This window comes from Pristiophorus japonicus, chromosome 7 (assembly GCF_044704955.1).
Source record: "Pristiophorus japonicus isolate sPriJap1 chromosome 7, sPriJap1.hap1, whole genome shotgun sequence".
In the NCBI taxonomy this organism is placed as follows: Eukaryota; Metazoa; Chordata; class Chondrichthyes; family Pristiophoridae; genus Pristiophorus; species Pristiophorus japonicus.
The window spans coordinates 5,897,904-5,924,323 of NC_091983.1; the positions used below are offsets into that span (position 1 = coordinate 5,897,904).

General features: G+C 48.5%; 1 protein-coding gene and 1 pseudogene across 14 annotated transcripts in view; both read left to right on the top strand.

Moving 5' to 3' along the window:
* LOC139267039 (uncharacterized) overlaps window positions 1-26,420 on the top strand; it is a 126,579-nt gene that overhangs the window by 52,882 nt on the left and 47,277 nt on the right. For 12 of the 14 annotated variants that reach the window (XM_070884727.1, XM_070884728.1, XM_070884729.1 and 9 more), the window contains one exon: window positions 11,202-11,249. The exons of the other annotated variants lie outside the window; for them this stretch is intronic. In XM_070884727.1, coding sequence (XP_070740828.1) covers window positions 11,202-11,249 — 48 coding nt within the window. The remainder of the gene's footprint in view (window positions 1-11,201; window positions 11,250-26,420) is intronic. 14 annotated transcript variants of the gene reach the window in all.
* LOC139266974 (histone H2A type 2-A-like) lies at window positions 15,040-15,426 on the top strand (annotated as a pseudogene).

Sequence of the window (26,420 nt, forward strand, 5' to 3'; positions counted from 1 at the left end):
AGGCACCGAGCACAGTGTCCGAGGGCCCCCTCCCAGGCACCGAGCACAGTGTCCGAGGGCCCCCCCCAGGCACCGAGCACAGTGTCCGAGGGCCCCCCCCAGGCACCGAGCGCAGTGTCCGAGGGCCCCCCCAGGCACCGAGCGCAGTGTCCGAGGGCCCCCCCCCCCCCCAGGCACCGAGCGCAGTGTCCGAGGGCCCCCCCAGGCACCGAGCACAGTGTCCGAGGGCCCCCTCCCAGGCACCGAGCGACCCCTCCCCCCCAGGCACCGAGCACAGTGTCCGAGGGCCCCCTCCCAGGCACCGAGCGACCCCTCCCCCCCAGGCACCGAGCACAGTGTCCGAGGGCCCCCTCCCAGGCACCGAGCGACCCATCCCCCCCAGGCACCGAGCGCAGTGTCCGAAGGCCCCCCCAGGCACCGAGCACAGTGTCCGAGGGTCCCCCCACCCCAGGCACCGAGCGCAGTGTCCGAGGGTCCCCCCACCCCAGGCACCGAGCACAGTGTCCGAGCCCCCCCCCCCCAGGCACCGAGCACAGTGTCCGAGCCCCCCCCCCCCAGGCACCGAGCACAGTGTCCGAGCCCCCCCCCCCCAGGCACCGAGCACAGTGTCCGAGCCCCCCCCCCCCAGGCACCGAGCACAGTGTCCGAGGGTCCCCCCACCCCAGGCACCGAGCACAGTGTCCGAGCCCCCCCCCCCAGGCACCGAGCGCAGTGTCCGAGGCCCCCCCCCCCCAGGCACCGAGCGCAGTGTCCGAGGGCCCCCCCAGGCACCGAGCGCAGTGTCCGAGGGCCCCCCCCAGGCACCGAGCGCAGTGTCCGAGGGCCCCCCCCAGGCACCGAGCGCAGTGTCCGAGGGCCCTCCGGCACCGAGCGACCCCCCCACCCCGGGCACCGGGTACCGATCGACCTCCCCCCCCACTCCCGGCCACCGAGCGCCCCCTCCCCCATCCCCCCCGGACAATGTGCACAGCGGATTGAACGGCCACAACACGGGGTCTACTGCAGGGGCTGGACTGGGCCACATGATCCACTCCACCATGGTGACTGGCGTGACATCCCACTAATAGGGAGAGAGCTGGTGGAGGTGGGTCCTCCAACCAATCGATGGCCCGAGGGGTGAGGCTCCTGTCCTGGGAGTATCGAGGCATTGTTTATCCACGAGCCAAAGTAGGTCAGCGAGCACAGGGGTGATGACTGAGCGGGACTTGGGGTGAGTCGAGTTCTGGATGAGCTTCAGTTTACGGAGGGTAGAATGTGAGAGGCCCGAGTGGGGAGCAAGGTACCCGCCAATGTTTTTCGAGGTTGCGCAGACCATTCAATATACCATGTACCATGCATGTGTTGTTTTTGCATTGTAAAGCCGGCTATACGGGATCCCATAGACTCTTCCCACAGTGAGAGCATTTGAACCAGCTCTTATCAACGGTCCTGGGAGCTTTTAAAGCTTGTCACTCAGTCGGAACCTTTAAATGGCCTGTCCTCCGTGTGAACTCACTGGTATCCCGACAGGTTCAATAACTGCCTAAACTCTCCCTGCAGCGAGAACAGCTGAACGGTGTGAAAGTCCTGATGTTTCCTCAGGTCCTCCATTGCTTTTAAAAGTCTTCTCGCATTCGGGGCATTTGAAACAGTTTCTCCTTGTTTACTGTACCAAAACCCCTCATAATTTTGAAGACCTCTTTTCTCCTTACACATTGTGTTGCCGTTTATGTTCCCTTCATGTTGTGAATTTTTGCTGTGATTGAGGTGCTGGATGTCCGTGACTGGAGAATGGGAACATTCTATCCTTGTGAGCATCCAACAATCTCTGGTCAGGGACTGTCTTTTAAAAACTGCCTCACCTGATGTTTTTGACTCCCTTATTTTATTAAACATTTCAGAGTTTTTGCAGAGTGATCAAGGCTGTCTTGTCACACTGCAGAAAATTTATATCTATCCAAAACTGACCTGTCACATAGTAATTGAGAATGAGAGAGGCAGTAGCTATCCAACACTCACCTGTCACAAAGTATCAGAGAACGACAGGTGCAGTATCTATCCAAAACTGACCTGTCACATAGTAATTGAGAATGAGAGAGGCAGTATCTATCCAACACTCACCTATCACATAGAGTCAGAGAATGACAGAGGCAGTATCTATCCAACACTCACCTGTCACATAGTGTAAGAGAATGACAGATGCAGTATCGAACCAAAGCTCACCTGTCACGTAGAGTCAGAGAATGAAAGAGGCAATATCTATCCAACACACACCTGTCACAAAGTCTCAGAGAATGATCGAGGCAGTATCTATCCAACACTCATCTGTCACATAGTGTCAGAGAAAGACAGACGCAGTATCTATCCAACACTCACCTGTCTCATAGTGTCAGAGAATGAGAGACGCAGTATCTATCCAACAATCACCTGTCACACATTATCAGAGAAAGAGAGAGGCAGTATCTACCCAACACTCACCTCACACATAGTTTCGGAGAATGAGAGAGGCAGTATCTATCCAACACTCACCTATCACATAGTGTAAGAGAATGACAGACGCAGTATCTCTCCAAAGCTCACCTGCAACAAACTGTCCGAGAATAACAGAGGCAGTATCTATCCAACGCTCACCTGTCAGATAGTATGAAAGAATGAGTGAGGCAGTATCTATCCAACACTCACCTGTCATATCGTGTCAGAGAATTAGAGAGGCAGTATCTATACAACACTCACCTGTCATATAGTGTCAGAGAATGAGAGAGACAGAATCTATCTAAAACTCACCTGTCACAAAATGTCAGAGAAACAGAGAGGCAGAGAGAATGAGAGAGGCAGAATCTATCCAAAACTCACCTGTCACAAAATGTCAGAGAAACAGAGAGGCATTCTCATAGTATTTGAGAATGACAGAGGCAGTATTCAAATAAAACTCACCTGTCACATAGTTTCAGAGAATGAGAGAGGCAGTATCTATCCAACACTCACCTGTCACATAGTGTCAGAGAATGAGAGAGACAGAATCTATCTAAAACTCACCTGTCACAAAATGTCAGAGAAACAGAGAGGCAGAGAGAATGAGAGAGGCAGTATCTATCCAACACTCACCTGCCACAAACTGGCAGAGAATAACAGAGGCAGTATCTATCCAATGCTCACCTGTCATACATTATTAGAGAATGAGAGAGGCAGTATCTATCCAACACTCACCTGTCACATTGTGTCAGAGAATGAACGAGGCAGTATCTATCCAACACTCACCTGTCACATAGTCTCAGAGAATTGCAGATGCAGTATCTATCCAAAACTCACCTGCCACATAGTGTCAGAGAATAACAGAGGCAATATCTATGCAACACTCACCTGTCTCATAGTGTAAGATAATGAGAGAGGCAGTATCTATCCAACACTCACCTGTCACACATTATCAGAGAATGAGAGAGGCAGTATCTATCCAACACTCACCTGTCACACATTATCAGAGAATGAGAGAGGCAGTATCAATCCAACACTCACCTGTCACATAGTGTAAGAGAATGACAGAGGCAGTATCTATCCAACACTCACTTGTCACATAGTGTCAGAGAATGAGAGAGGCAGTATCTATCCAACACTCACCTGTCACACATTATCAGAGAATGAGGGAGGCAGGATCTATCCAACACTCACCTGTCTCATAGTGTGAGATAATGAGAGAGGCAGTATCTATCCAACACTCACCTGTCACACATTATCAGAGAATGAGAGAGGCAGTATCAATCCAACACTCACCTGTCACATAGTGTAAGAGAATGACAGAGGCAGTATCTATCCAACACTCACCTGTCACATAGTGTCAGAGAATGAGAGAGGCAGTATCTATCCAACACTCACCTGTCACACATTATCAGAGAATGAGAGAGGCAGTATCAATCCAACACTCACCTGTCACATAGTATGAAAGAATGAGTGAGGCAGTATCTATCCATCACTCACCTGTCACAAAGTATCAGAGAATGAGAGAGGCAGTATCTATCTAAACTGACCTTTCACATAGTTTTTGAGAATGCGAGAGGCAGTATTTATCCAACACTCACCTGTCACATAGTGTCAGATAATGACAGAGGCAGTATCTATCCAACACTCAGCTGTCACATTGTGTCAGAGAATGAGAGAGGCAGTATCTTTCCAACACTGACCTGTCACATAGTATCAGAGGAGGAGAGAGGCAGTGTTAATCCAACACTCACTGGTAACATAGTGTAAGAAAATGACAGAGGCAGTATCTATCCAAAGCTGACCTGTCACATAGTGTCAGAGAATGAGGGAGGCAGGATCTATCCAACACTCACCTGTCACATAGTATTTGAGAATGGGAGAGGCAGTATCTATCCAAGACTCACCTGTCACACAGTGTCAGAGAATGAGAGAGGCAGTATCTATCCAACACTCACCTCTCACAGTGTCAGAGAATTGCAGATGCAGTATCTCTCCAAAACTCACCTGCCACATAGTGTCAGTGAATAACAGAGGCAGTATCTATGCAACACTCACCTGTCTCATAGTATCAGAGAATGGGAGAGGCAGTATCTATCCAAAACTCACCTGTCACATAGTATCAGAGAATGGGAGAGGCAGTATCTATCCAAAACTCACCTGTCACATAGTATCAGAGAATGAGAGAGGCAGTATCTATCCAACACTCACCTGTCACATAGTAATTGAGAATGAGAGAGGCAATAGCTATCCAACACTCACCTGTCACATAGTGTCAGAGAATGAGACAGGCAGTATGTATCCAACATTCACCGGTCACATAGTATCAGAGAATGAGAGAGGCAGTATCTATCCAACACTCACCTGTCACAGTGTCAGAGAATGAGAGAGGCAGTATCTATCCAACACTCATCTGTCATACAGTGCCAGAGAATTAGAGAGGCAGTATCTATCCAAAACTGACCTTTCACATAGTGTCAGAAAATGAGAGAGGCAGTATCTATCCAACACGCACCTGTCACATAGTGTCAAAGAATGACAGAGGCAGTATCTATTCAACACTCACCTGTCACAAAGTATCAGAGAATAATAGAGGCAGTATCTATCCAACACTCACCTGCCATATTGTGTCAGAGAATGAGACAGGCAGTATCTAGCCAACACTCACCTGTCACTTAGTCTCAGAGAATGAGAGAGGCAGTATCTATCCAACACTCACCTGTCACATAGTGTCAGAGAATGAGAGGCAGTATCTATCCAACACTCACCTGTCACATAGTGTCAGAGAATGAGAGGCAGTATCTATCCAATAATCACCTGTTACATAGTGTCAGAGAATGAGAGAGGCCGAATCTATCCAAAACTCACCTGTCACATAGTATTTGAGAATGAGAGAGGCAGAATCTATCCAAAACTCACCTGTCATACAGTGCCAGAGAATGAGAGAGGCAGTATCTATCCAACACTCACCTGTCACATAGTGTAAGAGAATAACAGAGGCAGTATCTATCCAACGCTCACCTGTCATATAGTGTCAGGGAATTAGAGAGGCAGTATCTACCCAACACTCACCTGTCACATAGTTTCAGAGAATGAGAGAGGCAGTATCTATCCAACACTCACCTGTCACATAGTGTCAGAGAATGAGAGAGGCAGTATCTATCCATCACTCACCTGTCACAAAGTATCAGAGAATGAGAGAGGCAGTATCTATCTAAACTGACCTTTCACATAGTTTTTGAGAATGCGAGAGGCAGTATTTATCCAACACTCAGCTGTCACATAGTGTCAGATAATGACAGAGGCAGTATCTATCCAACACTCACCTGTCACATAGAATCAGAGAATGAGAGAGGCACTATCTATCCAACACTCACCTGTCACATAGCGTCAGAGAATGAGAGAGGCAGTATCTTTCCAACACTGACCTGTCACATAGTATCAGAGGAGGAGAGAGGCAGTGTTAATCCAACACTCACTGGTAACATAGTGTAAGAAAATGACAGAGGCAGTATCTATCCTACACTCACCTGTCACATAGTGTCAGGGAATGACAGACGCAGTATCTATCCAAAACTCACCTGCCACAAACTGTCAGAGAATGAGGGAGGCAGGATCTATCCAACACTCACCTGTCACATAGTATCAGAGAATGAGAGAGGCAGTATCTATCCAACGCTCACCTGTCACATAGTATCAGAGAATGAGAGAGGCAGTATTTATCCAACACTCACCTGTCACATAGTGTCAGAGAAAAACAGATGCAGTATCTATGCAACACTCACCTGTCACATAGTGTCAGAGGATTACAAACGCAGTATCTATCCAACACTCACCTGTCACATAGTTTCAGAGAATAACAGATGCAGTATGTATCCAACACTCCCATCTCATAGTGTCAGAGAATGAGAGAGGCAGTATCTATCCAAAACTCACCTGTCACATAGTTTCAGAGAATAACAGATGCAGTATGTATCCAACACTCCCATCTCATAGTGTCAGAGAATGAGAGAGGCAGTATCTCTCCAACACTCACCTGTCACATAGTGTCAGAGAATGAGAGAGGCAGTATCTATCCAAAACTCACCTGTCACATAGTATCAGAGAATGAGGTAGGCAGTATCTATCCCAACTCACCTATCACAAAGTATCAGAGAATGAGAGAGGCAGTATATATCCAAAACTGACCTTTCACATAGTGTCAGAGAATGACAGAGGCAGTATCTATCCAATACTCACCTATCACATAGTCTCAGAAAATGAGAGAGGCCGTATCTATCCAACACGCACCTGTCACATAGTGTCAGTGAATGAGAGAGGCAGTATCTATCCAACGCTCACCTGTCACATAGTGTCAAAGAATGAGGGAGGCAGTATCTATCCAACACGCACCTGTCACATAGTGTCAAAGAATGAGAGAGGCAGTATCTATCCAACACGCACCTGTCACATAGTGTCAAAGAATGAGAGAGGCAGTATCTATCCAACACTCACCTGTCACACATTATCAGAGAATGAGAGAGGCAGTACCTAACTAAAACTCACCTGTCATATAGTTTCAGAGAATGACAGACGCAGTATCTATCCAAAACTCACCTGCCACATAGTGTCAGAGAAAAACAGATGCAGTATGTATCCAACACCCCCCTGTCACATCGTGTCAGAGAATGACAGATGCAGCATCTATCCAAAACTCACCTGCCACAAACTGTCAGAGAATAACAGAGGCAGTATCCAACAAACGCTCACCTATCAGATAGTATGAAAGAATGAGTGAGGCATTATCTATCCAACACTCACCTGTCATACAGTATGAGAGAATGAGAGAGGCAGTATCTATACAACACTCACCTGTCATATAGTGTCAGAGAATGACAGAGGCAGTATCTATCCAAAACTGACCTGTCACACATTATTATAGAATGAGAGAGGCAGTATCTAGCCAAAACTCACTTGCCACATACTGTCAGAGTACAACAGAGGCAGTATCTATCCAACACTCACCTGTCTCATAGTGTCAGAGAATGAGAGAGGCAGTATCTATCCAAAACTCACCTGTCACATAGTATCAGAGAATGAGAGAGGCAGTATCTATCCAACATTCATCTGTCACATATTAATTGAGAATGAGAGAGGCAGTATCTATCCAACACTCATCTGTCATACAGTATGAGAGAATTAGAGAGGCAGTATCTGTCCAACACTCACCTGTCTCATAGTGTCAGAGAATGAGAGAGGCAGTATCTATCCAACACTCACCTGTCACACAGTGTCAGAAAATAACAGAGGCAGTATCTATGCAACACTCACCTGTCTCATAGTGTCATAGGATGAAAGAGGCAGTATCTATACAACACGCACCTGTTACATAGTAATTGGGAATGAGAGAGGCAGTATCTATCCAACACTCACTTGTCACATCGAGTCAGAGAATGAGAGAGGCAGTATCTATCCATCACTCACCTGTCACAAAGTATCAGAGAATGAAAGAGGCAGTATCTATCTAAACTGACCTTTCACATCGTGTCAGAGAATGACAGACGCAGTATCTATCCAATACTCACCTGTCACATCGTGTCAGAGAATGAGAGAGGCAGTAGCTATCCAACACTCACCTGTCACACAGTGTCAGAGAATGAGAGACGCAGTATCTATCCAACAATCACCTGTCACACATTATCAGAGAATGACAGAGGCAGTATCTATCCAAAGCTGACCTGTCACATTGTGTCAGGGAATGACAGATGCAGTATCGATCCAAAGCTCACCTGCCACAAACTGTCAGAGAATAACAGAGGCAGTATCTATCCAACTCTCACCTGTCTCGTCGCGTCAGAGAAACAGGCAGTATCTATCCAAAACTCAGCTGTCACACATTATCAGAGAATGAGAGAGGCAGTATCTATCCAACACTCACCTGTCATACAATATGAGAGAATGAGAGAGGCAGTATCTAGCCAACACTCACCTGTCACATAGTGTCAGAGAATGAGAGAGGCAGAATCTATCCAAAACTCACATGTCACACATTATCAGAGAATGAGAGAAGCAATATCTAGCCAACACTCACCTGTCACATAGTGTCAGCGAATTAAAGAGGCAGTATCTATCCAACACTCACCTGTCACAAGGTGTCAGAGAATGAGAGCGGCAGTATCTATCCAACACTCACCTGTCACATAGTATTTGAGAATGAGAGAGGCAGTATCGATCCAACACTTACCTGTCACATAGGGTCAGAGAATAACAGAGGCAGTTTCTATCCAACACTCACCTGTCACACATTATCAGAGAATGAGAGAAGCAATATCTAGCCAACACTCACCTGTCACATAGTGTCAGCGAATTAAAGAGGCAGTATCTATCCAACACTCACCTGTCACAAGGTGTCAGAGAATGAGAGAGGCAGTATCTATCCAACACTCACTTGTCACATAATGTCAGAGAATGAGGGAGGCAGTATCTATCCAACACTCACCTGTCACACAGTGTCAGAGAATAACAGAGGCAGTATCTATGCAACACTCACCTGTCTCATCATGTCAGAGAAAGAGACAGGCAGTATGTATCCAACACTCACCTGTCACATAGTATCAGAGAATGAGAGAGGCGGTATCTTTCCAATACTCCCCCATCAGATAGTGTCATAGAATGAGAAAGGCAGTATCTGTCCAACAGTCACTTGTCACATAGTAATTGAGAATGAGAGAGGCAATAGCTATCCAACACTCACCTATCACATAGTGTCAGAGAATGAGAGAGGCTGTATTTATCCAACACTCACCGATCACAATGTGTAAGAGAATGAGAGAGGCAGTATCTATCCAAAAGTGACCTGTCACATAGTATCAGAGAATGAGAGAGGCAGTATCTATCCAACACTCACCTGTCATATCGTGTCAGAGAATTGCAGATGCAGTATCTCTCCAAAACTCACCTGCCACATAGTGTCAGAGATTGACAGAGGCAGTATCTATCCAAAATTCACCTGTCACATAGTAATTGCGAATGAGAGAGGCAGTAGCTATCCAACACTCACCTGTCAGATAGTGTCAGAGATTGACAGAGGCAGTATCTATCCAACACTCACCTGACACACCGTGTCAGAGAATGACAGAGGCAGTATCTATCCAAAGCTGACCTGTCACATAGTGTCAGGGAATGACAGATGCAGTATCTATCCAAAGCTCACCTGCCACAAACTGTCAGAGAATAACAGAGGCAGTATCCAACCAACGGTCCCCTATTAGATAGTGTGAAAGAATGAGGGAGGCAGTATCTATCCAACACTCACCTGTCACATAGTGTCAGTGAATGAGAGAGGCAGTATCTATCCAACACTCACCTGTCACACAGTGTCAGTGAATGAGAGAGGCAGTATCTATCCAACACTCACCTGTCACATTGTGTCAGTGAATGAGAGAGGCAGTATCTATCCAACACTCACCTGTCATACAGTGTCAGAGAATGAGAGAGGCAAAATCGTTCCAACACTGACCTGTCACATAGTATCAGAGAATGAGAGAGGCAGTATCTATCCAACAATCACCTGTCACACATTATCAGAGAATGAGAGAGGCAGTATCTATCCAACAATCACCTGTCACATCGTGTCAGAGAATTAGAGATGGAGTATCTATCCAACACTCATCTGTCACATTTGATCAGAGAATTAAAGAGGCAGTATCTATCCAACACTGACCTGTCACATAGTATCAGAGAATGAGAGAGGCAGCATCTATCCAACACTCACTTGTCAGAAAGTGTCATTGAATGAGAGAGGCAGTATCTATCCAACACTCACTTGTCACATAGTGTGAGAGAATGAGAGAGGCAGTATCTATCCAACACTCACCTGTCACATCGTGTCAGAGAATTGCAGACGCAGTATCTATCCCAATGTCACCATGCACATACTGTCAGAGAATAACAGAGGCAGTATCAATCCAACACTCACCTGTCACATAGTGTCAGAGAATGAGAGAGGCAAAATCGTTCCAACACTGACCTGTCACATGGTATCAGAGAATGAGAGAGGCAGTATTTATCCAACAATCACCTGTCACATCGTGTCAGAGAATGGGAGAGGCAGTATCTATCCAACACTCACCTGTCATATTGTGTCAGAGAATGGAAGAGGCAGCATCTATCCAACACTCACCTGTCATTTGGTGTCAGAGAATGATCGAGGCAGTATCTATCCAACACTCACCTGTCACATAGTGTCAGAGAATGAGAGAGGCAGTATCTATCCAACACTCACCTGTCACAGGGTTAATTTGTATCTGTCAGTTTCTAGTATGTGAGTGTGGGGTATAATCTGTACCTGTCAGTTTCTGGTATGTGAGTGTGGGGTTTAACCTGTAGCTGTCAGTTTCTGGTTTGTGAATGTGGGGTACAAATATGTACCTGTCAATTTCTGGTATGTGAGTGTACGGTATAATCTGTACCTGTCAGTGTCTGGTATATCAGTGTCGGTATAATCTGTACATGTCAGTCTCTGGTATGTGAATGTGTGGTATAATCTGTACCTGTCAGTTTCTGATATGTGAGCGTGGGGTTTAATCTGTGCCTGTCAGTTTCTGGTATGTGAGCATGAGAATCAATTTTACTTTTTACCTGTATTTCTCTGATATGCGAGTGAAGATTTTGCATTCTACCTGTCATTTTTCTGATGTGTGCGTGTACGTATTACTGTGCCCCTGTCAGTTTCTGCAATGCAAGTAACAATTTTACTTACTGCCTTTCAGTTTTCCGATATGTACACATGGGATTTACACTTTACCTGTCACTCTCTGGTATGTAAGTGCGAATTTTATTCTGTTACTGTCACTTTCATATATGTGGGTGTGTGTTGTATACTGTATCTATCAGTCTAAGGTACGGGAATGTGGGTTTTATTCTGTCATCTTCTGGTATGTTTGGGGGTTAAATACTGAATCTGTCAGATTGTGAAACATTAATATGGATTTTGCTCTGTACCCATCAGCTTCTGATATGCGAGTGTGGTTTATACATTATATTTTTTCTGATAGGTGATCATCTGTTTTATGCTCTACCTGCCAAGTGAATGTGGGTGTTTAATGTACCTGTGTGTGTGATCTGTTTCAATGGTGAAACAGCATCTAACTCCACTGCTCCATGTGGCTGTAAGATTCACAATGTAACTCTGCCACTTCGGGTCACTGTGGGACTGACAGCTTCTGCTGTCTGTGACAATAGGATTGAGACCAGTTCTGTGTCTCTGTGCTCTGTGAGTGATAATCTACTTACTGTGTGTGAGAAGGAGCTGCCTGCACTGTTCCTTGTGTTCCGGTGGAGGAAAGATCACGTTTGTTCTGGCTGGTTGAAGAATTTTGCTCTGAAAATAATATGAGAACAATATTAGTTCTAAGATATGGATGCGGGGGAGAATATTATATCTGAGGGAGCTTGTATCACTCGATCACCAATAACACGGTTCTGGAGAACTCAAAACACCGAAACAATATAACCAGTCTTTAAAATATCTTCTCCCACACTCCTCTCCTGGTGCCTGCAATAGTTACACTTTGTGAAACTCCCCACATCCTCACTGTCAGGCTGTGTTTCCACTGCTCACTGTCCAAGAACAACAGACTCGGTGAGATTGGAACTGAATCAGGAACATTCACTACTGGTTTGGGGAAAGAAAGCAGCAATGATTTGAGAGAGCGAGATGATTTACTTTCTGTTACCTTACACTGTCCACACACAGCCCGAGAATGGCCTCTCCCTTTCCCCGCTCACACCATGTTCCGGAACTAGTTCCTGCTCCACTCTGCCTCTTACACACAGCCCCCGACGGAACTAAACCAGGAACGTTCACTACTGGTTTGGAGAGAGAAAGCAGCAATGATTGTAAATAGCAGATTCTGCCCATTCTGTCTCTGCCCTGGACACACGCTGTCCACACACAGCCCGACAATGGCCTCTCCCTTCCCCCACTCACACCACGCACTGAGACCGGTTCTTGGTCCACTCAGCCTCTTACACACAGCCCCCGACTCCCCCTGAACTTCCCCCGGACTCAATGCCGATCTCTGAGCCCATCTGTGGACATGCTCCCAAAGCGCTGCGCTGCTGTAAGGAGGCTGCTGCTCGCTGCCTTACCCCGGGGCCGCGGGCTCTCCATTCCTGGCTGTTTTAAACCATCTCCTTCCGATCACTGAGTGAATGGTGATCACAGGCAGGGCTGGGGGAGGGGAGGGGAGGGCGCATGCGCTCTTCTGCTCACTGAGAATCGTCACACGGGGCAGGATTGAACCACGCATGCGCAACTCTGCACTAATTCAGCCTGTAAAAATCAAAGTGCACTTTTCCCAATTTACTTTTATCAGAATCTGAGCAAAGGAACTGGGCCTGGGGGGAAAGGAAAGAGAATGATTAAAGCTGGGAGCCTTGTCCCTTGGATCAAATTGGGATCATTCCGTGCAGGGTGTTTCTCTCCATGAGCCCATCTTCACAAAGCAATCCTGCAGAAATAACGGAGGGACGAGGGAGTGGGAGTGTTTGCTGGGACCGTGCAGGAGTTAATATCTGACAGATATTCTTCACCCAGAGAGACAGACTATTATCTGAATGGTGACAGATTAGGAAAAGGGGAGGTGCAACGAGACCTGGGTGTCATGGTACGTCAGTCATTGAAGGTTGGCATGCAGGTACAGCAGGCGGTGAAGAAGGCAAATGGCATGTCGGCCTTCATAGCGAGGGGATTTGAGTACAGGGGCAGGGAGGTGTTACTACAGTTGTACAGGGCCTTGGTGAGGCCACACCTGGAGTATTGTGTACAGTTTTGGTCTCCTAACTTGAGGAAGGACATTCTTGCTATTGAGGGAGTGAGGCGAAGGTTCACCAGACTGATTCCCGGGATGGCGTGACTGACATATCAAGAAAGACTGGATTAACTGGGCTTGTATTCACTGGAGTACAGAACAATGAGAGGGCATCTCATAGAAACGTTTAAAGTCCTGACGGGTTTAGACAGGTTAGATGCAGGAAGAATGTTCCCAATGTTGGGGAAGTCCAGAACCAGGGGTCACAGTCTAAGGATAAGGGGTAAGCCATTTAGGACTGAGATGAGGAGAAACTTCTTCACCCAGAGAGTGGTGAGCCTGTGGAATTCTCTACCACAGGAAGTTGTTGAGGCCAATTCACTAAATATATTCTGACACTCACCTGACAACTGTGCGCTTTCCTGAGAGAACAAACCCAAACACAGCGGCTCTTTTAAGAGCCACACACAACCTCTCTGAAAGAGCTGCACAAACCTTTAAAACCCGTTTACTGTAATTATTTCCCCAAGTGTCTTTGACAAGTGTTGATGTTCCAGCTGTAGATTTAGTTTTGAATTCTCCGATAAGCGGCTTCACTGTCCGGATGGACCTCAGTATCGCTGGAATTTCCCACCCATAAACTACAAACACGGTCCCTGGTCACTCTTTCCCTTTTCTCTCAGATCCGTTCATTTACCCTGCCTGCCGATGAATTAAGAGCTTGTTTAGGGGTGAGACTCAAGACTTTAGCTCCTCGATCTCTCTCACGCCCTTTTTAATTAAAAAAAATTCTAGTTAGGGGACAAACCATTTATTAACCCAAGACTCCCCGCAGTGTAACAACCCAGAATGGGAGTTCTTATAGAGACCAGAACGGGGGCAGTTTGAACGCTCTGTCCCTCTTCTCTTTTCACAGAAGGACTCCCAGTTCTGGTCTCACTGCCGCCTCTGTGGGGGATCGATCGATAATCTATGAAAGCTCACTTTTACAAAGATTGATCTGCAATATGTGCTGTAACAGAATCAGTGGGGAGTCCCGCTCATTACAGATAGTTTGAAATAGTACCCGAGTTTAATCCTGATTGTAACAGCCAGGAACTTGCAATGCAAATATAAAATAAGACAAAAGGAATTAAAACGTGTTGGGAAATCTTTGAATAATGGTGAATTTATTAACATAATCTGCTATTTCTTGGTGGGTTTTTTGAAATTAAAAATATGTTAACTTCTGACTGATGGAGATAGTAATTGGTCATCGGAAAAGTTCACTGAAATTCGCCACAGAGCGACCAATCACAAGTTTGCTCCCTGCATTCCTCCCGAAGGTATAAGAATTATCATCGTCATAGGCAGTCCCACAAAGCGAGGATGACTTGCTTCCAGCCAAAAAGGGATGAGTTCACAGGTGTTTCAGTGAAGGACCTAAGGGTGGAAGATGCCTGTGGGTGGATTTTTTTAACGTGTGGTGGTCGTTGCACACCAGCCACCACACGGGCTTGACAGAGCGAGGTCTTGGACCAGTGGCAAGGATTACCCAAGACGACTGGAGACCAGTTCTGCTGCATAGACCTAGTGCAAACATATCGCAGTGTGGGCTGGTTCTGCCCCTGGGCACTCGCCTCTTCTGGGCCCCGAACTCACGCCTCTGCCAGTGGCATGCCGCCGCACACTGCTCCCTCCAATGGTCCCGGCCTGCTGATGGTCTTGCAGGCTGGGACCACGCCGAGTTCCGGTAAAAGAAGGGCAGATGTGGGAGGAGTTTCTCATTCTTTCTCTGAGCGTGTGGATTGTGGAAATGTCTGGAAGAGGAAAAAGCGGCTGTAAAGCTCGGGCCAAGGCCAAGTCTCGCTCCTCCCGGCGACTGTAGTTCCCTGTGGGCCGTGTTCACAGGCTCCTGTGGAAGGGGAACTACATTGAGCTTGTGGGTGCCGTAGCCCCCTACATGGCTGCTGTGCTCGAGTATCTGACCGCTGAAATCCTGGAGCTAGCCGGCAACGCGGCCCGCGACAACAAGAAGACCCGCATCATCCCCAGACACCTGCAGCTGGCCGTCCACAACAAGTTGCTGGGAAAGGTGACCATCGCTCAGGGCGGGGTGCTACCTAATATTCAGGCTGTGCTGCTGCCCATGAAAACCACAAGTGCGTCCCAGAGCAAGCAAAGCGGACAGGATTTAATCTAATAACCCAAAGGCTCTTTTCAGAGCCACCCACAGTATCTATGAAAGGGCAGGTTACTGTTCTATGTCACAGTTGTCCCAGATTTAATGTAACATATTATATCTCTAATTATGCTGAGAGTTTCTTGATCAGAAATTAGCCTCTGATATTCTCAATTATAAACGTGATGAAAATGTAGAAATCTCGATCTTCAGATCAGTGAATCAATGTAGCAAGGGACTGGCTTCAGGGAAACACAACCAGACCGCCCGTCATTGAGCACTTTGTTGGGCGAGCCGACTATGAACGGATGTTAAGAGCCGAGTATAACGGGAATGAATGGTTAATGGGCTCACCGTCGCTTATTGAGGCAACAATTCCATAGGGTGAAGGATATACATCCTCAACACAGTGATCCATGCAGACTTTTCGCCTTTGAATTTGCATACAGCAGGGAACCAGAATTACAGCTCTGGTTAATTCAAAATATTACAAATAGTATCCAACTGTCCCCGCATTAAGAGCTGGGTTAAATGTGAGGTACAGAATTTTGATAGTGCACTGCGACCAATTCACTATCACTGATAGTTTCCGACCCACATTGGGCGGGAGCTATCGGTATACTGGGCATCCCAATCATATTTAAACCTCGATCAAACCATGTCATTTTAAACTGTGAGGGACCACCCCAAGCAGTGAATGGCTGGCGCTAGACGCCCATCCAGCTTCAATCCAATCAAAGAAGCGGCGGAAAGTACTGGCCTCCGATTGGCTGTGCTGGGATTCAGCATCATTTTCAAAAATCTGCCAATTTCACTGCAGCTCTGACCAATTCGACAAAACAAAATGAATATGTAAATGATTACTTTACCAATATAAAGTGAAGAGGCCACTGTGCCGGCTAACCCTTCCTGCCACAGAATTATCGGCCCCCTCACAGCATCAACTGGCTCTTAACGTTATGCCTGCTTGATCTGGACTCCACAATCCGAGGAAATTGTTTCTGTATCTACAACATCAATGCCTTTAATCATCACAAACCCACCAATTAGTCCTGCCTTCTTCAATACTCCCTATGCATCGTGCCACCACCATTGAAACCTAGAGCGCCTATCATCCTCTCTAAGGAAGAGCAGTGGAAGGAAGGTAGTGCAGGGGACCCCTGCGGTCATCCACCTCCAAAACAGTTTCGCCGTTTTGAGTACTGTTCGGGGGGATGACCCATCAGGGGAGGGCAGCAGCAGCCAAGTTCATGGCACCGTGGGTGGCTCTGCTGCACAGGAGGGCAGGAGAAAGAGGGGGAGAGCTATAGTGGTAGGGGATTCTATTGCAAGGGGAATAGATAGACGTTTCTGCGGCTGCAATCGAATCTCCAGGATGGTATGTTGCCTCCCTGGTGCAAGGGTCAGGGATATCTTGGAGCAGCTGCAGGACATTTTGGAGGGAGAGGGTGAACAGCCAGTTGTCGTGGTACCACCGATGTAGTAAAAAACGGGATGAGGTCCTGCAAGCTGAGTTTAGGGAGCTCGGAGTTAGATTAAAAAGTAGGACGTCAAGGGTAGTAATCTCAGGATTGCTACCAGTGCCACGAGCTAGTCAGAGTAGGAATTGCAGGATAGCTAAGATGAATACATGGCTTGAGGAGTGGTGCAAGGGGGAGGGATTCAAATTCCTGGGACATTGGAATCGGTTCAGGAGGAAGTGGGACCAGTACAAACCGGACGGTCTGCACCTGGGCAGGACCAGAACCAATGTCCTAGGGGAAATGTTTGCTAGTGCTGTCGGGGAAGGGTTAAGCTAGTATGGCAGGGGTATGGCAACTTAGGCAGGGTGACAGAAGGAAGTAGAATGGGGGCAGAAGCAGAAGATGGAAAGAAGAAAAGTAAAAGTGGAGGGCAGAAAAATCCAAGGCAAAAATCAAAAAGGGCCACATTACAGCAAAATTCTAAAGGGCCAAAGAGTGTTAAAAAGACAAGCCTGGAGGCTCTGTGCCTCAATGCGAGGAGTATTCCGTAACAAGGTGGAAGAATTAACTGCGCAGGCAGCAATTAACAAATATGATATAATTGGCATCATGGAAACATGGCTCCAGGGTGACCAAGGCTGGGAACTCAACAACCAGGGGTATTCAACATTCAGGAAGGATAGACAGAAAGGAAAAGGAGGTGGAGTAGCGTTGCAGGTTAAAGAGGAAACTAACGCAATAGTAAGGAAGGATGATGTGGAATCTGTATGGATGGAGCTGCAGAATACCAAAGGGCAGAAAACATTAGTGGGAGTTGTGTACAGACCACAGACAGTAGTAGTGAGGCTGGGGACAGCATCAAACAAGACATTAGGGATGCGTGCAATTGTTATCATGGGCGACTTTAATCTACATATAGATTGGGCTAACCAAACTGGAGGAGGATTTCGTGGAGTGCATTAGGGATGGTTTTCTAGACCAATATGTCGAGGAACCAAGTAGAGGGCTGGCCATCCTAGACTGGGTGATGTGTAATGAGAAAGGACTAATTAGCAATCTTGATGTGCGAAGCCCCTTGGGGAAGAGAGACCATAATATGGTAGAATTCTCTATTAAGATGGAGAGCGACACAGTTAATTCAAAGACTAGGGTCCTGAATTTAAGGAAAGGTAACTTCGAAGGTATAGAAACATAGAAAATAGTTGCAGGAGTAGGCCATTCAGCCCTTTGAGCCTGCTCCACCATTCAATAAGTTCACAGCTGATCATTCACCTCAGTACCCCTTTCCTGCTTTCTCTCCATACCCCTTGATCCCTTTAGCCGTAAGGGCCATATCTAACTCCTTCTTTAATACATCCAATGAACTGGCATCAACAACTCTCTGTAGTAGAGAATTACGCAGGTTAACAACGCTCTGAGTGAAGAGGTTTCTGCTCATCTTAGTCCTAAATAGTTAACCTTAGACTGTGGTCCCTGGTTCTGGTCTTCTCCAACATCGGGAACATTCTTCCTGCATCTAACCTGTCCAGTCCCGTCAGAATTGTATATGTTTCTATGAGATTCCCTCTCATCCTTCTAAATTCCGATGAATACAGACCCAAATGATCCAGTCTATCATCATATGTGAGTCCTGCCATCCCGGGAATCAGTCTGGTGAACCTTCACTGCACTCTCTCAAAATAGCAAGAACGTCCATCCTCAGGTTAGGCGACCAAAACTGAACACAATATTCCAGGCGAGGCCTCACCAAGGCCCTGTATAACTGCAGTAAAACCTCCCTGCTCCTTTACTCAAATCCCCTAGCTATGAAGGCCAACATTCCATTTGCCTTCTTCACCGCCTGCTGTACCTGCATGGCAACGTTCAATGACTGATGAACCGTGACACCCAGGTCTCGTTGCACCTCCCCTTTTCCTAATGTGCCGCCATTCAGATAATATTCTGCCCTCGTGTTTTTGCCCCCAAAGTGGATAATCTCACAAATATCCACATTATACTGCATCTGCCATGCATTTGCCCACTCACCTAACCTGCGCAAGTCACCCTGCAGTCTCTTAGCATCCTCCTCACAGCTCACACCGCCACCCAGCTTAGTGTCAACTGCAAATTTGGAGCTTTTATACTCAGTTCCTTCATCTAAATCATTGATGTATATTGTAAATAGCTGGGGTCACTGCCTGCCATTCTGAAAAGGACCCGTTAATGCCGATTCTCTGCTTCCTGTCTGCCAACCAGTTCTCTATCCACATCAGTACATTACCCCCAATACCATGTGCTTTAATTTTGCATAGCAATCTCTTATATGGACCTTGTCAAAATCCTTTTGCAAGTTCAAATACATCCACTGGTTCTCCCTTATCCACTCTATTAGTTACATCCTCAAAAAATTCTAGAAGATTTGTAAAGCATGATTTCCCTTTCAGAAATCCATGCTAGCTTGGACCGATCCTGTCACTGCTTTCCAAATGCGCTGCTATTTCATCTTTAATAATTGATTCCTACATTTTCCCCACTACTGGTGTCAGGCTAACCGGTCTAAAGCTACCCGTTTTTTCTTTCCCTCCTTTTTTAAAAAATGGTGTTACATTAGCTACCCTCCAGTCTATAGGAACTGATCCAGAGTCGATAGACTGTTGGAAAATGATCACCAATGCATCCACTATTTCTAGGGCCACTTCCTTACTACTCTGGGATGCAGACTATCAGGCCCCGGGGATTTATCGGCCTTCAATCCCATCAATTTCCCGAACACAATTTCCCTCCTAATAAGGATTTCCTTCAGTTCCTCCTCCTCACTAGACCCTCGGTCCCCTAGTATTTCCGGAAAGTTATTTGTGTCTTCCTTCGTGAAGACAGAACCAAAATATTTGTTCAACTGGTCTGTCATTTCTTTGTTCCCCCATTATAAATTCACCTGAATCTGACTGCAATGAACATACGTTTGCCTTCACTAATCTTTTTCTCTTCACATATCTGAAGAAGATTTGCAGTCAGTTTTTATGTTCCCAGCAAGCTTCCTCTCATAGTCTATTTTCCCCCTCCTAATTAAACCCTTTGTCCTCCTCTGCTGGATTCTAAATTTCTCCCAGTCCTTACGTTTGCTTCTTTTTCTGGCCAATTTATATGCCTCTTCTTTGGAATTAACACAATCCTTAATTTCCCTTGTTTGCCATGATTGAGCCACCTTCCCCGTTTTATTTTTACTTCAGACAGAGATGTACAATTGTTGAAGTTTATCCATGTGAGCTTTAAATGTTTGCCATTGCCTATCCACCGTCAGTGCTTTAAGTATCATTCGCTAGTCTATTCTAGCCAATTCACGTCTCACTCTGAAGCATCCATGATGCTGAGGATATCGTGAATAGCATGTTTAGTGAGTTGGCCACACTGCAGGTAAATGTTACAGAGGCTGATAAGGAATGGGTGACCAACAGGAAGAGCAGGGGCCCCTGCATTCATCCCCTCCAAAACAGATACACCGCCTTGGGTACTGTTGGGGGGGATGACTCATCAGGGGAGGGCTGCAGCAGCCAAGTCCATGGCACCGTGGCAGGAAAAAGAGTGGGAGAGCTATTGTAAGGGGAATAAATAAATGTGTCCGCGGCCGCATCGAGACTCCAGGATGGTATGTTGCCTCACTGCTGCAAGGGTCAAGGATGTCTCAGAGCGGCTGCAGGGCATTTTGGAGCGGGAGTGTAAACAGCCAGTTGTCGTGGTGCATATAGGTACCAATGATATAGGTAAAAAAAAAACAGGATGAGGTCCTACAAGCTAAATTTAGGGAGCTAGGAGTTAAATTACAAAGTAGGACCTCAAAGTTAATAATCTCAGGATTGCTACCCGTGCCACGTGCTAGTCAGAATAGGAATCACAGGATAGCACAGATGAATACGTGGCTTGAGCAATGGTGCAGCATGGAGGGATTCAAATTCCTGGGACATTGGAACCGGTTCTGGGGGAGGTGGGACCAGTACAAACCGGAGGGTCTGAACCTGGGCAGGTCCGGAACCAATGTTCTAGGGGGAGTGTTTGTTCGTGCTGTTGGGGGGGGGGGTTAAACTAATATGGCAGGGGGATGGGAACCTAGGCATGGAGTCAGACGGAAGTAGAATGTGGGTAGAAGCAAAAGATAGTAAGAAGAAAAGTAAAAGTGGAGGGCAGAAAAACCCAAGGCAAAAATTAAAAAGCGCCACATTACAGCAAAATTCTAAAGGGGCAAAGTGTGTTAAAAAGACAAGCCTGAAGGCTCTCTGCTTCAATGCGAGGAGTATTCGTAATAACGTGGACGAATTAACTGCGCAGGCAGCAATTAATGAATATGATATCATTGGCATCACAGAGATATGGCTCCAGGGGGACCAAGGCTGGGAACTCAACATCCAGGGGTATTCAACATTCAAGAAGGATGGACAGAAAGGAAAAGGAGGTGGGGTAACGTTGCTGATTAACGAGGAAATTAACGCAATAGTAAGGAAGGACATTAGCTTGGATGATGTGGAATCGGTATGGGTGGAGCTGCGGAACACCAAAGGGCAGAAAACGCTGGTGGGAGTTGTGTACAGACCACCAAACAGTAGTAGTGACGTTGGGGGCAGCATTAAACAAGAAATTAGGGATGCGTGCAATAAAGATACAGCAGTTATCATGGGTGACTTTAATCTACATATAGGTTGGGCTAACCAAACTGGTAGCATTACGGTGGAGGAGGATTTCCTGGAGTGAATTAGGGATGTTTTTTTAAACAAATATGTTGAGGAACCAACTAGAGGGCTGGCCATCCTAGACTGGGTGATGTGAAACGAGAAAGGAATAATTAACAATCTTGTTGTGCGAGGCCCCTTGGGGAAGAGTGACCATAATATTGTAGAATTCTTTATTAAGATGGAGAGTGACACAGTTAATTCAGAGACTAGGGTCCTGAACTTAAGGAAAGGTAACTTTGATGGTATGAGACGTGAATTGGCTGGAATAGACTGGCGAATGATACTTAAAGGCTTGATGGTTGTTAGGCAATGGCAAGCATTTAAGGATCACATGGATGAACTTCAACAATTGTACATCCCTGTCTGGAGTAAATATAAAACGGGAAAGGTGGTACAACGTGGCTAACAAGGGAAATTAAGGATAGTGTTAAATACAAGGAAGAGGCATACAAATTGGCCAGAAAAAGCAGCAAACCTGAAGACTGGGAGAAATTTAGAATTCAGCAGAGGAGGACAAAGGTTTTAATTTGGAGGGTGAGAATAGACTATGAGAGGAAGCTTGCTGGGAACATATAAACTGACTGCAAAAGCTTCTATAGGTATGCCTGATAGTCTGCATCTCAGAGTACTTAAGGAAGTGGCCGTAGAAATAGTGGATGCATTGGTGATCATTTTGCAACAGTCTATCGATTCATCAGTCATTGAAAGTTGGCATGCAGGTACAGCCGTCGGTGCAGAAGGCAAATGGCATGTTGGCCTTCATAGTGATGGGATTTGAGTATAGGAGCAGGGAGGTCTTGCTGCACTTGTACAGGGCCTTGGTGAGGCCTCGCCTGGAATATTGTGTTCAGTTTTGTTCTCCTAATCTGAGGAAGGACATTCTTGCTATTGAGAGGTGCAGCGAAGGTTAACCAGACTGATTCCTGGGATGGCAGGACTGACATATGTGGAGAGATTGGATCGACTGGGCCTGTGTTCACTGGAGTTCAGAAGGATGAGAGGGGATCTCATAGAAACATATTAAATTCTGACGGACTGGACAGGTTAGATGCAGGAAGAATGTTCCCGATGTTGCGAAGTCCAGAACCAGGGGACACAGTCTAAGGATAAAGGTTAAGCTATTTAGGACTGAGATGAGGAGAAACTTCTTCACTCAGAGAGTTGTTAACCTGTGGAATTCTCTACTGCAGAGAGTTGTTGATGCCAGTTCATTGGATATATTCAAAAGGAAGTTAGATATGGCCCTTATGGCTCAAGGGATCAAGGTGTATGGAGAGAAAGCAGGAAAGGTGTACTGAGTTGAATGATCAGCCATGATCTTATTGAATGGTGGTGTATGCTCAAAGGGCCAAAAGGCCTAATCCTGCAGCTATTTTCTATGTTTCTAAGTCTAGCAAGGCCAGAAAGTTATTTAGAGTATAACGTGGGAGCTCTCTGATCCGCACCCAGTGCAACTTTGTCCTAAAACACCAACACCAACACCAAACACAACACGAAGCCATAATCTATTCCCCGTTCCCAGGTCACTGCTCTCTCTGTGAGGCAGTGGGTGGCTCATAAAAGAGCATTTGTGTTGTGTCTGGGATGAAAGGGTCGAGTTGTTCAGCTGCCAAATCCATAGAGAGTTTCAGTGTGTACCACATCCAGCAGAGTGACTGCCTTGCCTTCAGCAGGCTCAGTGTAGGTGACCGTGTCCCTGATCACATTTTCCAGGAAAACTTTCAGCCCCCCACGGGTGACCTCGTAGATCTGGCCCGAGATCCGCTGCACCGTCCCACACTGACTCTGCCAGACATCCTCGTCTCTTCATTTGTGACTGATTTCTGTGGAGAAGGAGCCCGACCGTGGGACAGGTGTCATTTCATTGTGGTCTCCGCTCTTTCCAGAGATACCTTGGTTGCTCTGAAAAGTGCCTTTGAGTTCAGGTGTTTACACGTAGCGCTTTTTTATTTGACTCATTTCTGCGGCTTTTGGCTGCTTTCTTAGGCTTTGGCGTTTACCATTACAGCTTTGGTCTTATGGGGGGCCATTGTCTTGGCTGGAGCCTTTTTCTGACAGATGCATTTATTTGTACTAACTGAAAGGCAGCCGTTTCTCTGATTGGCACTCCATTATCACATGATCTATTGCTAATTGGTCCCCTTGGAGGATAAGCCACAACCTGTAGTTCCCCTGGAATGTGTAACTGGAATCGTCCAAAGTGTATTTTGACTTCAGAAGCCACAGAGGACAGAACTCCCCAAAAGCCACCAAGTTCCAGACAAAGGCCCATTGTGTCTGTGCTGGCTCTTTGCCAGAGCGGATGTGCTTAATCCCAAAACGCACGCTTTTCTGTCCCTAACTCTGTAGGTTGCTCATTATGGGGGAGGGGTGGGTGCAGACACTGGGGGAGGGGTTGGTGCAGGAACTGGGGGAAGGGTGGGTGCAAACACTGGGGGAAGGGGTGAGTGCAGGCACTGGGGGGAGGGGTGGGTGCAGACACTGGGGAAGGGGTGGGTACAGATACTGGGGGAGAGGTGGTTGCAGACACTGGGGGAGGGGTATGTGCAGGGGAGGCGTCGGTGCAGGGAAGGGATGGGTGCAGACATCGGGCAAGGGGTGGGTGCAGACACTGAGGGAGGGGTGGGTGCAGACACTGGGGGAGGGGAGTGGGTGCATACACTGGGGGAGGGGTGGGTGCTGACACTGAGGGAGGGGTGGGTGCAGACACTGGGGGAGGGGAGTGGGTGCATACACTGGGGGAGGGGTGGGTGCTGACACTGGGGGAGAGGTGGGTGCTGACACTGGGGGAGGGGTTGTTGCAGAAACTGGGGGAGGGGAGGGTGCAGACACTGGGGGAGGGGAGGGTGCAGACACTGGGGGAGAGGTGGGTGCAGGCACTGGGGGAGGGGAGTGGGTGCATACACTGGGGGAGGGGTGGGTGCTGACACTGGGGGAGGGGTGGGTGCAGACACTGGGGGAGAGGTGGGTGCTGACACTGGGGGAGGGGTGGGTGCAGACACTGGGGGAGAGGTGGGTGCAGGCACTGGGGGAGGGGAGGGTGCAGACACTGGGGGAGAGGTGGGTGCAGACACTGGGGGAGAGGTGGGTGCAGACACTGGGGGAGAGGTGGGTGCTGACACTGGGGGAGGGGTGGGTGCAGACACTGGGGGAGAGGTGGGTGCAGACACTGGGGGAGAGGTGGGTGCAGACACTGGGGGAGAGGTGGGTGCAGACACTGGGGGAGGGGTGGGTGCAGACACTGGGGGAGGGGAGGGTGCAGACACTGGGGGAGAGGTGGGTGCAGACACTGGGGGAGAGGTGGGTGCAGACACTGGGGGAGAGGTGGGTGCAGGCACTGGGGGAGGGGAGTGGGTGCAGACACTGGGGGAGGGGAGTGGGTGCATACACTGGGGGAGGGGTGGGTGCTGACACTGAGGGAGGGGTGGGTGCAGACACTGGGGGAGGGGAGTGGGTGCATACACTGGGGGAGGGGTGGGTGCTGACACTGGAGGAGGGGTGGGTGCTGACACTGGGGGAGGGGTTGTTGCAGAAACTGGGGGAGGGGAGGGTGCAGACACTGGGGGAGAGGTGGGTGCAGGCACTGGGGGAGGGGAGGGTGCAGACACTGGGGGAGAGGTGGGTGCAGGCACTGGGGGAGGGGAGTGGGTGCATACACTGGGGTAGGGGTGGGTGCTGACACTGGGGGAGGGGTGGGTGCAGACACTGGGGGAGAGGTGGGTGCAGGCACTGGGGGAGGGGAGGGTGCAGATACTGGGGGAGAGGTGGGTGCAGGCACTGGGGGAGGGTTGGGTGCAGGCACTGGGGGAGGGTTGGGTGCAGGCACTGGGGGAGGGTTGGGTGCAGACACTGGGGGAGGAGTGGGTGCAGACACTGGGGGAGGGGTGGTTGCAGGTACTCGGGGAGGGTTGGGTGCAGGCACTGGGGGAGGGTTGGGTGCAGGCACTGGGGGAGGGTTGGATGCAGACACTGGGGGAGGAGTGGGTGCAGACACTGGGGGTGGGGTTGTTGCAGGCACTGGGGGAGGGTTGGGTGCAGGCACTGGGGGAGGGTTGGGTGCAGGCACTGGGGGAGGGGTTGTTGCAGGTACTTGGGGAGGGTTGGGTGCAGGCACTGGGGGAGGGTTGGGTGCAGACACTGGGGGAGGAGTGGGTGCAGACACTGGGGGAGGGTTGGGTGCAGACACTGGGGGAGGAGTGGGTGCAGACACTGGGGGAGGGGTTGTTGCAGGTACTCGGGGAGGGGTGGGTGCAGACACTGGGGGAGGGGTTGTTGCAGGCACTGGGGGAGGGTTGGGTGCAGGCACTGGGGGAGGGTTAGGTGCAGACACTGGGGGAGGAGTGGGTGCAGACACTGGGGGAGGGGTTGTTGCAGGTACTCGGGGAGGGTTGGGTGCAGACACTGGGGGAGGAGTGGGTGCAGACACTGGGGGAGGAGTGGGTGCAGACACTGGGGGAGGGGTTGTTGCAGGTACTCGGGGAGGGGTGGGTGCAGACACTGGGGGAGGGGTTGTTGCAGGTACTCGGGGAGGGGTGGGTGCAGACACTGGGGGAGGGGTTGTTGCAGGTACTCGGGGAGGGGTGGGTGCAGACACTGGGGGAGGGGTTGTTGCAGGTACTCGGGGAGGGTTGGGTGCAGACACTGGGGGAGGAGTGGGTGCAGACACTGGGGGAGGGGTTGTTGCAGGTACTCGGGGAGGGTTGGGTGCAGGCACTGGGGGAGGGTTGGGTGCAGACACTGGGGGAGGAGTGGGTGCAGACACTGGGGGAGGAGTGGGTGCAGACACTGGGGGAGTGGTTGTTGCAGGTACTCGGGGAGGGTTGGGTGCAGGCACTGGGGGAGGGTTGGA